The following is a 17864-nucleotide window of genomic DNA, read 5'->3' on the forward strand; positions in this document are numbered from 1 at the left end:
GAAAGGTCACGATTAATGAATTGTGCGCTGTAGTCCGTTTCATGCATTGCCGACAACATGTTACAGACGTTTTCAAATAATTGTTACGTGTAAGGATATGTGCAGATTCAAGATGTATCCTATAATAAATAATATCACTTCCTGTCCAATTCTGAAAATGCCCTCTTGAGTAGGTAAGGAAGGGGGTGGGTTACAGGTGAGTTGGGACAGTGGGAACTGCATATAACTCACAGCTTGGTTTTGCTGTGCCTGAGATCTGGGCGAGAACGTGGGAATGTGTAATGCACAGAAACACCCTCTGAAGGTACTGGCACGGAGGGAATCTGGAAATCACTAGAACCACAGCTGCTTCTCAGGACCTTGTTGACAGGATTCTTGCCCCAGATGTGGCCCTCCAGGGAAATAACCCAAAGTTACCTGTGCATTTTGCTTTTTCAGTATACCAAATGTATAGATATTTTGGATTAATGTACTCACAATTTGTAACTGTCTTTCAACACAGGGGTGGAAAGGGGACATTGGCCCTCCAGGATTCCGTGGTCCAGTAAGTGTAACTAAAGACAATGTCCAGTTGTCATGGGTGATCAAGTCCTCCAAAGCATCAAGGAAATTTTGAATCGGCGTCTCTCATTAACTGTTAAGATAGAGATGATAGTATTTACTTTTTTATCAAACCAAGGAAGAAAATAGCTGTTGTCATTATTTGTCCATTTGACAATGGATAAATATTTCTATTTGGTCCTATGTGGTCTCTAGAAGGCACTAGCAATGCCCACCCTCGGCAGTGGGAAAGAAGAAAACCTTTGTTCAATCACACATGGCCCCAGGTGACCTGTGGCCTTGAGCAGAGCAGGAGGGGTGCCGTGGAGGTCAGCTGGGGTACCCAGGGCAGAGGGAGCGAGCTCCACCCACTCCGTCTGGGCATGGGTATATGACATCCTGCACTTCTGGGCAGCACGAGCCCAACCAGGGCCAGCAGAAGCCACTGACCCCAAGCCCAAGCTCCGTCTCAGCAGGCTGTCTCCTCTCTGCAGTGTGGATGTGGATTGCACTGATGTCTGTCAGCTCCTGACTGCAGAGATAGAGGACATTCTCTATTTTGTGACCCTGTCGCTTAAGGAGATGAGTAAAAGAGATCTGGGCTCTGACTTCCAGTATCCCTTGGTCTCCTGCCTTAAAGGACAGTGGTTCTCACGTTCGATGCGCTGAGTGGAGCTGCCATTCAGAAAGGACGGTGGTAGTAGGAGAGTCAGGGGGTGGGGGGGGAGGGGGGGTCCCATTCCTAACACCGTTCTCAGACCCCTTAGCCTAAGTAATTTAACTAAGTAAATTTAACTAAGTAATTTAAGTAAAGTAACTGGAGGAAGGTCCTGGAAATTCTCACCTTCACACAACAAATAAGTGACTCAGATGCAAATAGCCCCAAAATACTTTTATGGAGTTGCTGGGAAGAATAATTGGGCCTTAGGGTGAAAGCACTTAGCCAACCCTTGGCAGGTGCACATATGCCATTATGGATTTTGATGGAGATTATTATATTATCATTACTGTTATTATTGTGAGTTATTTTTTGTGACTGTGTACATAGTGTTTAACCACAATACTCTTGTTACCTCTTTTTTAAACAAGCCAGCAAAGTCATGGGCCCCGTGCAGCATACAGGAAAACAAAACAAAAAACAAACCTTTTCTTTTCCCCTCTTCTTTCATTTAAGATAAATGTACCAAGTTCTAAATGAAATCTCCTTGCCAGTTGCGCTGGAGAGGAATTAGCATTCCCAGTTTGCTGTGTGTATGTGTTTTAATTCCAGTTTCTATTATCGTCCTTGGAAATTCTGCTTACGAAGTAGATGGTTAAAGACCAACAGTAGGTCCACTGAGCATGTCAGAAACAAGAGTCCTCAATTATTGCAAGTCATTGGTATCCTGAAATTTAAAGAAACAATCAGAGTATTTTTTGATGTGTGGGTCCCAACAGACTCTGAAATAAAGTTAGCCCATGAGGACAAGTGTTTTTAAAAAGTGAAATAGAATAGGGCCACCTGGGTGGCTCAGTCAGTTGAGCGTCCAACTTCAGCTCAGGTCATGATCCTGTGGTTCGATTTGTGGGTTTGAGCCCCGCATCGGGCTCTGTGCTGTCAGCCCAAGAGCCTGGAGCCTACTCCTGATTCTGTGTCTCCCTCTCTGTCTGCTCCTCCTCTCTCTCTCTCTCTCAAAAATAAATAAACATTAAAAAAAAATTAGGTGAGATAGAATATACTGAAAAATCAGCATTGATCAAATGTCAAAATGGTAAGTCACTGTTTGTGAAACTTCAATTTCTACATACGTATTCACACATATCTAGATATGTATGTATGTATATTTATAACTATGAGTATGTGAGCTGGGTCACATCATAAAATGTATTTCTAGCTGAAAGCCCATGAAGTATATGATACCATGATACCAGAAACATCAACTCTTATCTTTACGTGTATCCATTATGTATATATGACTACCATATTTCTGCTAACACATAAACCTATGAATTCAGGAAGATAAGGAAAATATCATTTGGGCCAAAATAAAAGACATTGGAATATGGCATTTGGTGAGCTCTCCATAAAGAGCTATCTTTTCTCTTTATTTGTTCCTTTTTCCTTTAAGACAGAATATTACGATGCATACCAGGAAAAGGGGGATGTAGGAATTCCAGGCCCACCAGGCCCCAAAGGAGCTCGTGGCCCACAGGGTGAGGATAAATTTCTTCCTAAAGCGTTTGCTGCCTATTTCCCTGTGTTTCTCTCCAGGCAACATGTAACATATGCTTATAGACCTAGAATTTGCAGGGAGCAGGGGGAGGAGGGGGGAGGGGGAAGAGAGGTCTCCCAATTTTCATGGCCTCCTAATTTTCCTACTTTTATATGAATATTCCATAGGTGCTATACCACAGAAGGTAGTTAAATTCTTTGTGTGTGCAAGCATGAAGTTCAAGTCGGACAAGAAAACACTAATAATGGCCAGAGGGCAGGAGGAGGGAACGTAAAGAATCAGCAATCTTAGTGGGATACAAAAGAAAAAATGGAGACCCTGAAAAACCGTAATTTGACCAAATCCATATAATAGTGACAAGAAGGGACTGAAACCTGAGGTTTCCCAACTCCTGGCACCATGAAGCAGAGTCACATTATTAGATTCTGTCCCTTTGGGTAGATACATTGGAAAGGTCTAGGCCAAGAGCTCTCCTCTCTGGTTACACATCAGAACCCCTGGGAACTTCTAAAAACATGCCAAGTCCCATCCCTGTGATTCTGATGCAACTGTCTGGAGGTGAGGGCGGGGAGAGGGGGAAGGCTGAGCACTGGTAGATTGCAAAAGCTCTCCAGATTATTCTAGTGTGTAGCCGGGATCGAGAACCACTGATCTGAGGCAAATTATTGATACACATAAGATTTCAAAGGAGAATTTCACTCAAAAGAGTAAAAATACCTAGCATTCTTAAATAAACGGACAGAGAAGTATAGCTACAGACACAGATTTTTTTTAATCTGATATATGGTCACTACAAATCCCTTCCATGTGTCCAAGAATGAGAACCCCATGCGATGTTATTGGAGATGGAACACCATCTTCTAGCACCTGAACCGTTCCAACAAAGTGTCACATACACAGCAGGCTCCTCGTAGATCTCTGCGGAATTGTTTGAAGGTGCAGAGGTGGCATGATTCACTTTTGAATGTTAGGCACCTAAGACTAGTTCCTTCTCTGCGGTTTGTCTCAATCAGCGAAGTTTTCCTTTATCTCTCTCTGTGGGAGTAGAGAAAACGTATGAAAATATTTATTATTGATTATTACGATATTGTCACCCAAGATTTCAGAAATGGGGGGAGGGGAGTGTTTATATCCTTGCCAGCAATTAATTACTGTTACGGATTTATAGGTCCCAGTGGTCCTCCTGGAGTTCCTGGAAGTGCTGGTAGGTACCTGAGTCTCAGGGCATCAACAGAAATGCTCTTAAAAGGAAAATCACCTTTGCACTGCTTGCATAGGACAGATGTTTCACTAATGGGGCCAAAAGTGTTTCCAGCTTCCTAATTGTTAACTTTGTGATTTACAGCCGAAATGGGGGTGGGGGGAGTGAAAATGGACACAAAGTAACTTAGAAATGCTCTTTTTTTTTTTTTTTTTTTTTTACTTCTCAGCGGTTGTAACTAAGTGTAACACAATAACTGAAGCCTCCAAGCTCAGAGGAGGCACAGAGGTAGAAAACAGTAATTTGCAGTCATTAGGCTGGCTAAAAAAAGAGAGTTTTCATAGTGTATCCCATGTTGCATAAGATGTATAGATTATACTATGTATATCTATGTATATACATAGATATACATATATACATAGAATATATATATATTCATGTGAAGTTTTAAATTTCACAGTACATTATTTACAGACATGCAGACAATTCCATAAAGTATAAAAACATCCATGAGTCACTGGAGTGGTTGCCTCTTGAGAGAGGAAGACGAGGATCAAGGACGTTTAATCAAGGATTAACCTCAGTGGCTTTAATTATAACTGTAATGCCATCACGTGTCACTTTGTAGAGGAAACGAAACCATGAAAAAAGCAGCAAAGATTTGATAAGCCCTGCTGTCGATTATAATTTTCTCTACACCATGTTGTGTATTAAACTATTACGTAATTTTGAAAATGAATTACAATTAAGCAGATTGCAGAACTATATGTATCTTATAATCCCATTGTTAAAAAACATAGATAAACAGATAAATAGTATGTGTATTTGCATGTGCGTGGAAAAATACACCAAGTTGGAATACAAAAGGATGTATCAGAGGTCTGGCCAAAGATTAGGGAGGTCTGGCCAAAGATTAGGGAGGACTTTTTTCTCTACTCCCGACCCCCCAAGTAATGAATCAGCCCCTTTAGGAAGCAGCGAGTAAAAGTTACAAAGCTCTAAAACGGACATCAAACAGATGGGTTTGCTTTTATGGCAAAATCTTTATGGTCAATAATCAGAAATAATCAGTCGTTACCCCTGCTGGTTTCATAGCCCTTTGGTGGTGAGGTCTCTCTTCTTCACAGTTAAACTGCTTGCAAGGCAGAGATTCGAGACTTATCCCCTCTTCATGTCCTTGTCACCTTATGAGGGACAGATGAGCTTTGTGTCACCTGGCTTGGCTTCTCTCCTAGGAGATGTCTGCCTCCCCCCATCACGCCCTTTTATAACTAAGACAATTGGCTGTGGGAATAAGGTCCAGTGACAGTGGTCTCTTTCTCATTTGGGACACTGAAAGATTGGTATCTTCTAGTCTTTAATGAAAAAACATCCACAAAACCACATATACTGAAGAATTTATCATGAGGTTCTTTTAAAGAAAAAGACGACAGTGCACCCCTAACTCGGTCCCAGTCCCTTGTAATACATTATATAAATTACCTCATGGAAGTGGAGCCTTCTGAGCTTTGCTGACCTGTGATCGTTTAGCAAAGCCACAGATGAAGGAAGGAAGATATTCTCTCTTCATTTTATATGTTTTATATACCTCTTGATGGGGCAACTTTTATTAATAAGAACATATTACATTTTGCAATTGAAAGATAACATGTGTGAATCGGGAAAAAATTTAAAATATGCTAAAATGATTCTTTTCCTCCAAGGGTCGTCGAGGCCTGGCCTCAGAGGAGCCCCTGGATTCCCAGGCGTGAAAGGAAGGAAAGGGGAACGAGGACCCCCGGGAAAGAATGCAGTGGGGCCTCCTGGGTCCCCGGGTTGTCCTGGGGCACCAGGCCCCATAGGGTCGCCGGGATACCCAGGACCACCAGGTAGGTACCTAACGGGGCCCCTTTTGTGGCCATGGCCCAAGTGACAGATGTGTGCAGATCAGTGGCGATGGAGAAGCTTACTTGCAGCTTGGCCATCCGTCCGTGTGGGTCTTAGGAGCCATCTTCCTGCGGGTGTTTCGTCGCATTAACTGTGAAAACAGCTCTGGTGGAATGGTGGCTTTGCAGGTGCAGCAAAGCTTTAGGCTGAGTTCCCACGGAGGGCACAGTGGGAGGCAGGAGCAAGGGGGAGTGAAGCAGAGAAGGGGGTAACCAAGTTTGCCACTGCTTGTTCAGTCCCTGGAGAATATCCTCCGAGAAGCTGTGTTAACTTTGTTTCAGGACAGTCTGTCCCAGAGGAAACAGAGGCAAGAATTTATCCACCTGTTCCTATTAATCACGGGTCAAGAATATATCCCACGGGACCAGACTAACCAACCCCCCTCCCACGCACACACACACACTTCCAGGCTGTGTTGGCATGGCTCCCAGGGCATCCTATGCCCTGGCATCAGCGTGTGGGCTGGAGGTGTGCAGCAAGGGCACGAGGCAAGATCCTGCCAGGTCAAGTTGGGGCAGAGACCACAGAGCTGCCGCCTGGAGGATGTGAAGTTCTGGAAGTTCTGATGCCCGGGGGTGTCCTCTCCTCTGCATCAACCTGTAAAGGCACCTAGCACTCTGTGTTGGCCGGTAGGCACACACAACCTCGGAACATGTGGGTCACTCTTTGTGTCCCAAACACCTCTCTGGAAGCTGCCTTGTAGGTCTTGTGTTTTGTACTCAACCCTCCTAATAGCCTTAAGAATTTCCTACCTGTCAAGGATTTTCTTTTGTTTGTTTGTTTGTTTGTTTACCCATTTTGAGAGAGAGGGGGAGAGGCTGCATGAGTGACGGAGGGGCAGAGAGAGAGGGAGAGAGACAGCCCCAAGCAGGTTCTGCACAGTCAGCAATGGAGCCCCACTCAGGGCTCGATCTCATGAACCAACTGTGAGACCATGACCTGAGCCAAAATCGAGTTGGATTGCTTAACCGACTGAGCCACCCAGGGGCTCCAGGAATTTTGTTTTTAAGAAAGGAAGGATGTATTATTTATAGATAGTACGATTATAAACTTGGAAAATCCAAAAGAATAATCCGGAAAACTCTTAGTGTTAATAAGACAATTCCGGTAAATGTCTGGCTATCTGAGCAATATTTGAGAAAGAACAGAAGCTTCCCTTTGGGCCAATAGCTATTTAAGAAACTATCCCATTAATAAAAAGATACAATATCCAAGAACAAAAGCTGTTAAGCTATGGCGTGAACCAACGTGGAAAGCAAAGCAAAACTAAACTGAAACGTTTCACTGTGTTGAGGATTTGAACAATTCCTAGTCCTCTGAGTCTTTTTCAGGATGTGGGTTTAGGATGCTCATGTTGTGGAAGATGAACCTGATGAACCTGTTCTTGGATATTGTATCTTTTTATTAATGGGATAATTTCTTAAATAGCTATTGGCCTAAAGGGAAGCTTCTATTCTTTCTCAAATATTGCTCAAATAGCCAGACATTTACCTGAATTATTAACACTAACATCTTGTAGCTAATGACTGCCACAGTCGGGGTGCTGTGGTAATACAGCCCTTTCCCTGGCACACCATGCATCCTCTCCCCTCCAAGACAACGCTGGCTTCCTATCTTTTGCCAAACAACACCCGTCTGCCCTTGGAGTCGCACCTTCAAGTTCAAGCCCAACAGGGAGTTTTCACTGAGCCCACATCCTGTAACACCCGAGCTTATCCAGTAGGAGAGTTTTTCACATTACCTGTCATTGTCAGTTTCCCCTACAAGACTCAAAGCTCTTGGAGATCAGAGACAGTGTCTAGTTTGCTGTTTTAAGCCGAGAACGTAGCACAGGGGGCTGGAACGTTGTAAGTACTCAAGTATTTGTTGAAATGAGTATGACAGGAGTATGAAAATGTTTAAGTAAATACAAATGTATCAATGTGTAAATACACATATGACTACATTAAGTATAAAACTGCCGTTAGATTTTATTGTTTAAAGATAACTATCCAGTCATTCTAAAGACGTAGAAAACTGGATCGCAAAACGAACCTTCCTTTCCAAGTCAAACAGACATTACATGGACCACATTCTATCTCAGTTAAATGTTTCCACTGGTACCTTGTTGCTCTGAAATTTGGGGCAGCTATAGGTACCATTTTCAAATATTTAGTTTCATCAGTATTGCCTTGTGCCTACATTTGAAATGGCAAGACCAAAAATTTGGTCATAGAACAGAAGAACCGAAGAGAATGAGCTGTTTGTTGTCGCATTATAGTAGCATATGCTTGTGGAAGGACTGGAAAGAGCTTTCTTGAAGACCCACATTAGGAATGAAAGGCTCAGGGGCACCTGGGTGGCTTAGTCAGTTAAGTGTCTGACCCTTGATTTCTTTTTTTTCTTTTAACTTGTTTTACTTTTTATTTTTTTTAAATTTACATCCAAATTAGTTAGCATATAGTGCAACAATGCTTTCAGGAGTAGATTCCTTAGTGCCTCTTACCCATTTAGCCCATCCCTCCTCCCACGACCCCTCCAGTAACCCTCAGTTTGTTCTCCATATTTATGAGCCTCTTCTGTTTGCCCCCTCCCTGTTTTTATATTATTTTTGTTTCCCTTCCCTTATGTTCATCTGTTTTGTCTCTTAAAGCCCTCATAGGAGTGAAGTCATATGACTTTTGTCTTTCTCTGACTAATTTCACTTAGCATAATACCCTCCAGTTCCATCCACGTAGTCGCCAATGGCAAGATTTCATTCTTTTTGATTGCTGAGTAATACTCCATTGTGTATCTCTACCACATCTTTATCCATTCATCCACCGATGGCCATTTGGACTCTTTGTTGATGAGTCCAACTACTTTGGCTGTTGTTGATAGTGCTGCTATAAACATGGGGGTGCATGTGTCCCTTCGAAACAGGACACCTGTATCCCTTGGATAAATGACTCTTGATTTCTTCGGCTCAGGTCATAATCTCACAGTTCGTGAGACTGAGTCTCAAGTAGGGCTCTGTGCTGACAGCGTGGAGCCTGCTTGGGATTCTCTCTCTCTCTCTCTCTCTCTCTCTCAGAATGAATAAATAAACTTTTTTTAAAAATGACGAACTTGGGGCACCTGGGTGGCTCAGTCGGTTAAGCATCCGACTTCAGTTCAGGTCACGATCTCGTGGCCCGTGAGTTTGAGCCCCACGTCGGGCTCTGGACTGATGGCTCAGAGCCTGGAGCCTGCTTCCGATTCTGTGTCTCCCTCTCTCTCTGCCCCTCCCCCGTTCATGCTCTGTCTCTCTCTGTCTCAAAAATAAATTAAAAAAAGTTAAAAAAAAAGTTAAAAAAAATGACGAACTTGATAGATGTGAATGAGCAATACAGAGAAAACATGATATTGTCAGAACTTTTTCACTCAGTCTGTATGAGGCATCTACTATGTATCAGGAAGATTCAAGGTATCCAAGATATATAGAAAAATGAGATTTGACCCTTTGCCTAAAAATGCTAAAATAATAGTCTGGAAATAATTAGAAGTAACTGAATAAAATAACACGAGTTGATTATATGATGAGAAATAACCATATAACGAGCTTTCAAAGAATCACTGCACCAGTATTAAAAAATATCACTTGTGTGGGCCCCTGGGTAGCTCAGTCTTAAGCGTGCAGCTCAGGTAATGATCTCACAGTTGTGAGATCAAGCCCTGCATCCGGCCCCATACTGAGCATTGGGATTCTCTCTCTCTCCCTCTCTCTCTCTGCCCCTCTCCTACTCACACACACACACGCACACGCACACACACACACGCACACTCTCTCGCTCTCTCGCAAATAAACTTAAAAAAATCACATGTGTAATGAGAAAGGAAAAGCTGGTCAACATGCTTCAGTCTTCAGTGTAGATGAACCTTCAAAAGACTCAGCTTCTAAAACAAATATGGGGGAGTGCGCATAAAATAATGCATAGTGCAGAAACGTGCTAATTGAACAAAAACACATAAAGAGATAAAAATCAAGTTCTGGTGTTGTCTTTTTGCAGGTGACATCATTTTTCGCAAAGGTCCACCTGGAGATAGTGGACTTCCAGGCTCTATAGGGTTTCCAGGAATCCCAGGAGTCGATGGGCCCAAAGGTTGGTTCAATCAATGGTTGTTCTATTCAAGTAAGCCATGCTCGTCATCATTACTGTCCTCATTTGATTCCTCCCCCACCAAAACAACAATGATCCCAAACTGCAGACAGTCAAGGCTGGCCTCTTTTCCAGAAGAATTACCTCAAAGTTTTCATTTATCTATAAATCAATCATTTATTTAGCACCCGTGCAATAAATTGTTGGATGTTCCTGGAATATGAGTACTATCCTGCACTGAAGGAGAGAGGTGGCTGTAATACAGGATGTTTTATGCTTGACTCAGGATTTCCTCTGAGAACATTAAGGTCAGATGGATAAAGTAAGCAGTTCTAATAGATGAATGACTTTTTATTAATATGTACAATGTCTGGGGCCCTTGGGTGGCTCATTTGGTTAAGCACCCGACTCTTAATTTCGGCTCCATCATCATCTCATGCTTTGTGAGATCAAGCCCCCGAGTCGGGCACCATGCTGGCAGTGAGGAGCCTGCTTGGGATTCTCTCTCTCTTCTCTCTGCCTCTCCCCACCCTCAAAAATAAATAAACTTAAATATATATATATATATATAATAAAAATCAACAACATAAAAAAATGCAGTGTCCTAGATGATTTTCACTACACACACACGCGCGCGCACACACACACACACACACACACACAAATCTTAATGTAATAAATGATTGTGTGGTTAGGAAGTATCTGTCCTTTCTGAGGACTAGATGTGGGTTTATGAGTAACAAGCTGCTATCATTGCAGGGGAACCAGGCCTCCTGTGCATCCAGTGTCCTTGTGTCCCAGGGCCTCCAGGCCTCCCAGGATTGCCGGGGTTAGACGGCATGAAAGGAATCCCAGGTACAAAAGGGTCAGCTCCCTGGGTGGTTAAAAAAAAAGGTATCAGACTTCTGAATGTCAGTGATGGGGTTTCCCTGAATTTGGAGATTTTCAAACGTATACTCAGTTAACATAAAGTAAGCCGAAATAACACAGAAACTGGCCTTTTCCCCTTTTCCGTTTTAGTTGCCGAATTCTAGCAAACCATGGTATTCCCCACGAATTGTAGACTGGGGTTCCTACAGGGATCCAGCAGGTAACTTGGAGGAGTGAGGCAGCCATACCAAACACACATCACTTTTTTCTTCCATAAAGAAATAAGCTCTCTCTCTCTCTCTCTTTTTTTTCTTAAAAGACACAATTCTCTTCAGTCTGTTTGGGGTTTTTTTTGTTTTTTTTTTTTTTTTAATCCCCACTTTTGGTAGAGTCATGGGTATAGGCACTGTTTCATTCAGGACACAAGTACAAGGGCGCCTGGGTGGCTCAGTCGGTTGAGGGTCTGGCTCTTGATTTTGGCTCAGGTCTTGATCTCATGGTTCTTGAGATCGATCCCTACATCGGGCTCCACGCTGACATCGCAGAACCTGCTTGGGATTCTCTCCCTGTCTCTCTGCCCCACCCCGCTCACACTCTCTCTCAAAATAAATAAATAAGCTTAAAAAAAAAAAGGATACAAATGCAATAAAAAAAAAAGCACACCAGTGGGGCACAGTAGGGAGTGGAGAGGACTGTGGTAAACTGGAAGGCACATTGGAGGGGGCCATCGTGCACCAGCTCCGGTCTGTTGTTACTGGCAGCACTTTAGGCCCGTGTTGATAAATCTTCCAATTTTTCATGAGAAGAAAGAAACTCGGGTTTTTAGCTGAAATCTCATTTTTTTTTCAAAATTTGCTAACTCCATTTTTGAAAGAAAAAAACATCCGCTAGGCCAATATTCTGCAAGCTAAACAGAGCCTGTGTTGCTTCTCTTCTGGACATCCGTGCCAGACCAGGACTCCCCACCCCACAGGGTTGCTTCAGACTGTCCACTGTCTCTGCTGTCCCACCTCCCCTTTCTCAGTCACAGAACTCGCCATGGACAAAAATCTCGAGGTAGAGAAAGTCTCTACTCATTAGTTGGGTTCCTCTGCCGCTGGTTCCTCTCCCCTGGCTACTCAGGGCCTCTGTCACACGGTTTCACGTGCAGTCCTGGTTTTGCCATGACCACCTTGGTCTGCTAGGTGTCGTATGGACCTCCATGCCTATTCCTCACCTCAGTCCTACAGGTAAGTGCTGTCATTGACCCCATTTGACAGATGAGGAAGCTGAGGCATAAGGTGGCATAGCTCATAAGTGGTAAAGCCTGGACTGAAATCCACTCTCCTCCTGAGCCATGCTCCTGCTCTCTACGCTGGCATCCTTCAATCGCTGTGCCAGGGGCTTCCCTTTGAAGCAAGTGAATCCAAAGGTCTACCTGGCAACATCGATCAGGGAATATATGTATGTTACCACCATCGGGTAGACATTTGCATTGGCACAGGGGCTTCGGGAAGTGGGGTCACCGTCCAAAGAAGAAATGCTAATGGTGGCAGATGCAGGCACTGTGGCCAGCTGAGAGAGGACACGCGTTCAGCCAGGGTCCTTTGCCATGCTCACATCATTCCTGTTCCTTTATAAATGCCTTCGTTACTTTGCCATCTCTGCCCCCTGACTCTCTGAGACAGGCTTGAGAGGGGAGAAGCGGGGGAGGCAAGGAGGGGGTGAAGGGTGGGTATAACGGGCCCTCTGTCCCTCATGCTGTTCCTATTCGGTGCCTAAGACTCTAGGTGAAATGTTCTATTAAAACAAAAACTGACAGAAAGGGAAGGAGCAAGGGCGACAGGGAGGGAAAGAATGGAAGGAAAGCAATGATTATTTTTCTACATTCCCCTTGAGTGACCCAAGGGTAGAATGTGGGTGGGCAGCTCGCTGTTGCTGACCCAGTAGTTGTGTTGTATTTTCCTTGATTTCTCTACACTTGACATACTACAGGTGCAGCTCAAAGAAGATACATAAACAGTGAAAGCATCTGGATTACTATCAAAAAACATACCCTGACTCAAATCTTGCAAAACATAAAATCGGAATATCCATTTATTAATACATTGGCTTGAGATCAGCCCAAAAGACCCTCTAAAGGGTCTTTACAGTATATCCTTACGGATACACTTACATACATACAGGAAGCGTAAAATTGTACAGCAAAATGCAATTTGGCAACGGATGCCCAGAGCCTCAGAAAAGTTTGTGTCCATTTTGTCTTGCGCTTACGCTTTTAGAAATGTATTTAAATTATTAGAAAAATCTGGAGTACTATCTAGAGATATTTACTATAACATTGTTTACTACAATGTTGAAAAGTTGAAAAATGATCCAAATTCTAAAATAGCAGCTGGCTGAATAAATGTTGGTTGATCCACACATTAGGCTACTCTGCGGCCATTTAAAGCGAAGCTATAAATCTGTATTTATTGACATATGTATAGATTCCAAAATGCCATGTATACATTCAGCACGTTATGGATATAAAATTTAAGAGTGCCATACATCAAAATTTTAGCAAATATTGTCCTCTGGTGGTAGATCTATAAGTGATTTTTATTCTCTTCTTTCTGAATCTGTTTTTCACAAGGAGCATATATTGCTTTTTTGATCAAAAAATAAACCTGTCTCCTTAAAACTATAAAGACAAGAATTTTAGGGAGGCAAGCATTTTTTAAATGCTTTTTTTTTACATCTTCTCTTATTCCAGTTATTTACTCTCATCCTCTCCCTGCCCTCTGTGTTTTAAGATAGAAATTGTCTTTCTTTCCTCAGAAGAAAGCCTATTTCCTGCAGCTCCTGCATTACCTGGGCTACTCAGAGTTGGTATTCAACAAATATTTAATAATTCACTGCTTTGCAGGCGGACAAGGGCCAACTGGCAGTAAAGGAAGCCCAGGGTCCCCAGGAAGTGCGGGTCTTCCCGGATATCCAGTAAGATTTCATGGTTTGGGAGCTTTCGTTTCAATTTGGATAACAGCACGTTCTGGAAGTACAGTAGCACCACACATAGGTTATCAGTTTGGTGCCTGGCAAAGAGTACTTAATATTAGAGCATTTAATAGAGACCTGGTTAAATGAATAAATGCATGATGTGTGAATAAGTGAATGAATTAATGAACTTTGAATCATTTAAAATGGATCAGAACTAGAAGCAGATCTCTGGTTGCCTGGGCTGCGGTTGGGACAGGGCATGACTACAAATGGATCTGAAGGAATCCGAGGGAGTACCGGAAATGTTTTAACACTGTGTTATGGCGATCGTAGCATAAATGTACAAATGTACTAAAAATCATTGAACTGTATCCGTATAAAGATATATCTTATGATATGTAAATTATACCTCGATAAACTATTAGAAATTAAAGTTTTGACTATCATGGTGAGTCAGAGAGTTATACAGAGATATGTATATTTCAATCAAATTATCCATAGATGCATGTTAAAATTTCCAATATTCTAACGGAATCTAAGTTACGATGATATCTGTGTCATATTGACCAATATTATTGTGTGTGTTGCATTGAATCGTGCTAACTGAATTCCAGTTTTGAAAGCAAATAGAGATGGGAAAAAGCTTGAAATTATACTTGTAGGCTAAAGAAAGTGTCTGAAAAATGTCCATGTTCATTACACTTGAAAAATTCTGGTTGACTTTTTTTTTAAGATTGGCACAAGAACAGCTGTACCCAATTGCAATGCAGACTCGTTTCTGTACCGCCCTAGGGGTTCCCGGGTGTTCAGGGGGATCCAGGACTTAAAGGAGAAAAAGGGGAAGCACCTCAACCTGATGGACAAGTGGGTGCCCCAGGGGACCCTGGGCGCAGAGGGCATCCTGGAAGAAGAGGCTTGGATGGGATTCCTGGAACCCCCGGGGTAAAAGGATCACCAGGACCTAAAGGGGAACCGGTTGGTATCTAATAACTTTTTTCGAATTACCCTCCCTACAACTGATATGCTCTGAAGTTACCACACTGAGTACTTTCCATTCATAAAATCCTTGGCCATTCAGCACAGTGCGTCCCTCTAACCGCACAATGAGGCATCTTCAAATGAGCAGTACTAACCCCAACACATGTGTGTAGTATTTTGACACATAGGTAGCACTCAATGGTGCTTTTAGCCCAAATAAAATTCTACATCGATAATGACCTTGTCTCCTACGCGAGTTACAATTCCACGTTTATGTCCAATGAGTTTATAGACAAGTTTAGAAAATGATAAACAAGGGAACGTTTTGATCAATATCTTGAAGGCAATATTCATTCTTTGAAGTAAAAATAAATGCATAAAGCACAATTTTAGGAGGAGGTTAGTCAAACAGATCAGATGTTTTGTCCTTTAAAATAGTTAAGCTTAGGTAAGTTCTCTCTTTTCATGGGATAGGGATAGAATGTCTCACATGTGCACTTGAGAGATTCCTACGGGGATCTATTTGAAGATGTCAGGGGGCAGAGGCTGAGCACCTCCCCCGGTATATCTGGGAGAAGTTTGCCAGCCATGCTTCCCAGCCTGCCCCCAGGAAATACCAGTGTCTCCCAGAGTTCATCGGTGTTATCCAATTAAAAGAGTCCCACCTCGGACAGGAAAACTTGGCAAATAAATTTAAACATTTGGTTACAGACCCATTAATATCAGAATAAAGTGTGGCTCCCCAAGATCTAGATGTGGCCTATAATCTTCGTTACACCTTTTTGACTACAAAATACTTTTGGGCTGAGAGCAGCTGGCAGGGCCAGTGCTTCTCAGACTCTGGGAAACAGCCAGGCTGTCCCCCCACCCCGGGTGGTAGTGATGCTTATAGAGGGACAGAGTCTAGAATTCTTTTGGTTTAGCACTAGTACAGTTCACATGATGCTTCCATTTGCGTCTTGCTAATTCTTTATTAAGTTCCAGTAAAAGTAATGTAAGAAAAAACTCGAGGTGGTAATGTGTTGAGTCTTATGCCCTGTCATTATGGAAGAAGGAAAAACGAACAAACAAACAAAAAAAACATAAAAACACCGAGTCACCCAATGATCCTGAACAATGAAAAATCCAATCAAATCTATTATTTGAGGCCATATTGGGATGGAAGAAGAACTCAATTATTATGTCATATTTAACTTGTTTAAAATACGCAAATCATCTCCAGAGTTATGGTCCTATGCAATTACAAAAAGATATTTTTTTTACAATTATATTATTTTATTCAATTTAAGCTATATAATCATGGAAAGTCAGTATTTTTACAGTTGGTATAAAACATACCTCTTATATATGTATGCTTTCACCATTACCGTTAAATCTTAAGACATAATCTAGCAAAAGATATTTTATAAGGAAAAAAAATGAATACAGTCTATCTGGACCTGAATCTCCTTTGTAATGAAAACACCTGGTAAAAAACAAACAAATAAAAGTTTGCTGTGCTGGTTTTAGTTGAGAAATACGCTATTCACACGAATGTTAGCTCTAAAGCTATTTGAACTGTTGGCTGATTTGAGCAGAGTCTTAGGGGCTGTTCTGCGTATGACATCCCACCAGAAGACACAAGTGTGTGTCTCGAGAGGCTTCGAGTGAATGAAATGTTGCTGAAATCAAAGAGCACAGAACAGCAGAAACCATAGAGTGGTCTCATTTTAGTAACAATTCCCTTCAAATACCTGCTTGTTGATTCAAAATTTTCTCATTGGCTGCTTATCTGGTACTCGTATTCATGGTAAGATTAACCCGTGGAAGGAGATACTGGAATGAAGCACCATCCAAACATATTCCTGTTGTCACAGGCCCTGACTGGTGAGAAGGGGGACCAGGGTCCTCCAGGGGATCCCGGCACCCCTGGGCCCCCGGGACCTGCAGGACCACCTGGACCACCAGACTATGGACCGCAGGGAGAGCCTGGTCCAAAGGGTACCCAAGGAATTCCTGGAGCCCCCGGACCACCTGGAGAAGCCGGTTGGTTAGTTTTCTTTCCAGTCCTGTTTTCCTATGGAGTGGGTCTGTGGTTCCTAGAGCAAGTAAAGCTCCCTCAAGACTAAAATGATGTATAGAAACTTAATTCTAATAAGTAGAATATGTCAACTCATAGACACTCAGAAAGAATATGTAGGATATGTCAGAGAAAACGTATTTTCTCTGTTACTGAGAAGTTCAGTTGAAATTTCCTAAGATAGTCTCTCTCCATATGCTAAACAGAAATAGATGGAATGAGTGGCAATCAGTTATGATAAACAAAGGGGGGGGCGGAAATCTATGAAATTGATCCTGAGAAGCCCCTTCTGAGTCTCAAGGGTCCACTAATGTTGTTGCAAATTTATTCTTTTGACCCATAATCCAATAGACGGTTTACAAATAAAACTTCAAAATATCTAAGATAAATGAAGAATAGTTTTCTGACAATAGTCCTAAAGCCTCAGTAACTTTTGGGATCCACGTGTACTGAACATAGTTGGTGGATTCAGGAGGGATCTGATCCCCAATGTTTATCCGTGGCAGAGAACATAACGGAAGATAAGAATTGCACATTGCTGACAGTTTTCAACAAATAATGCCACCATGTCATTTCTTACTTCTAATATCACTTTAAAGGGTGAGACTCAATAAACTAATGGCCTCCAAATTGTTTTATAGTATCCCTTATCAGTAAAAAAATATGTAAGTGCCTCTCCCCAAGCATTTCTGTATATTTTTTACATTGTATGCATGCATTTCTGTCCACACATGTGCGTAAAGCTTTTTTTTGTGACTATATATATATATGTATATATATACACATATATATGTATGTATATATGTATATACATATGTATATGTGTATATATATATGTGTGTTTTTCTTCTGCACCTTACTTTTGAGGCTGCTATTCTAATCCAGGGATTGGCAAACCATGGCAGCCCATAGTCTAAATCCAGCCTACCACATATTTATGTATGATCCACAAGCTAAAAGTGGTTTTTATATTTTCAAATGATTAGGGAAAAAATCTTTTGAATAATACTTTGTGGTACATG

The 17864-nt window shown here is 42.1% G+C and overlaps 1 protein-coding gene across 6 annotated transcripts in view; it reads left to right on the forward strand.

The window, feature by feature from the left end:
• Window positions 1-17864, forward strand: part of COL4A3 (collagen type IV alpha 3 chain) — a 137593-nt gene that overhangs the window by 84824 nt on the left and 34905 nt on the right. For all 6 annotated transcript variants that reach the window (XM_053215879.1, XM_053215880.1, XM_053215881.1 and 3 more), the window contains exons 18-26: window positions 503-544; window positions 2649-2733; window positions 3922-3957; window positions 5658-5822; window positions 9888-9980; window positions 10737-10832; window positions 13735-13805; window positions 14598-14780; window positions 16640-16808. In XM_053215879.1, the coding sequence (XP_053071854.1) occupies window positions 503-544; window positions 2649-2733; window positions 3922-3957; window positions 5658-5822; window positions 9888-9980; window positions 10737-10832; window positions 13735-13805; window positions 14598-14780; window positions 16640-16808 (940 nt within the window). The remainder of the gene's footprint in view (window positions 1-502; window positions 545-2648; window positions 2734-3921; window positions 3958-5657; window positions 5823-9887; window positions 9981-10736; window positions 10833-13734; window positions 13806-14597; window positions 14781-16639; window positions 16809-17864) is intronic.

The sequence above is a fragment of the Acinonyx jubatus genome, chromosome C1 (genome assembly GCF_027475565.1).
Source record: "Acinonyx jubatus isolate Ajub_Pintada_27869175 chromosome C1, VMU_Ajub_asm_v1.0, whole genome shotgun sequence".
Taxonomy (NCBI): Eukaryota; Metazoa; Chordata; class Mammalia; order Carnivora; family Felidae; genus Acinonyx; species Acinonyx jubatus.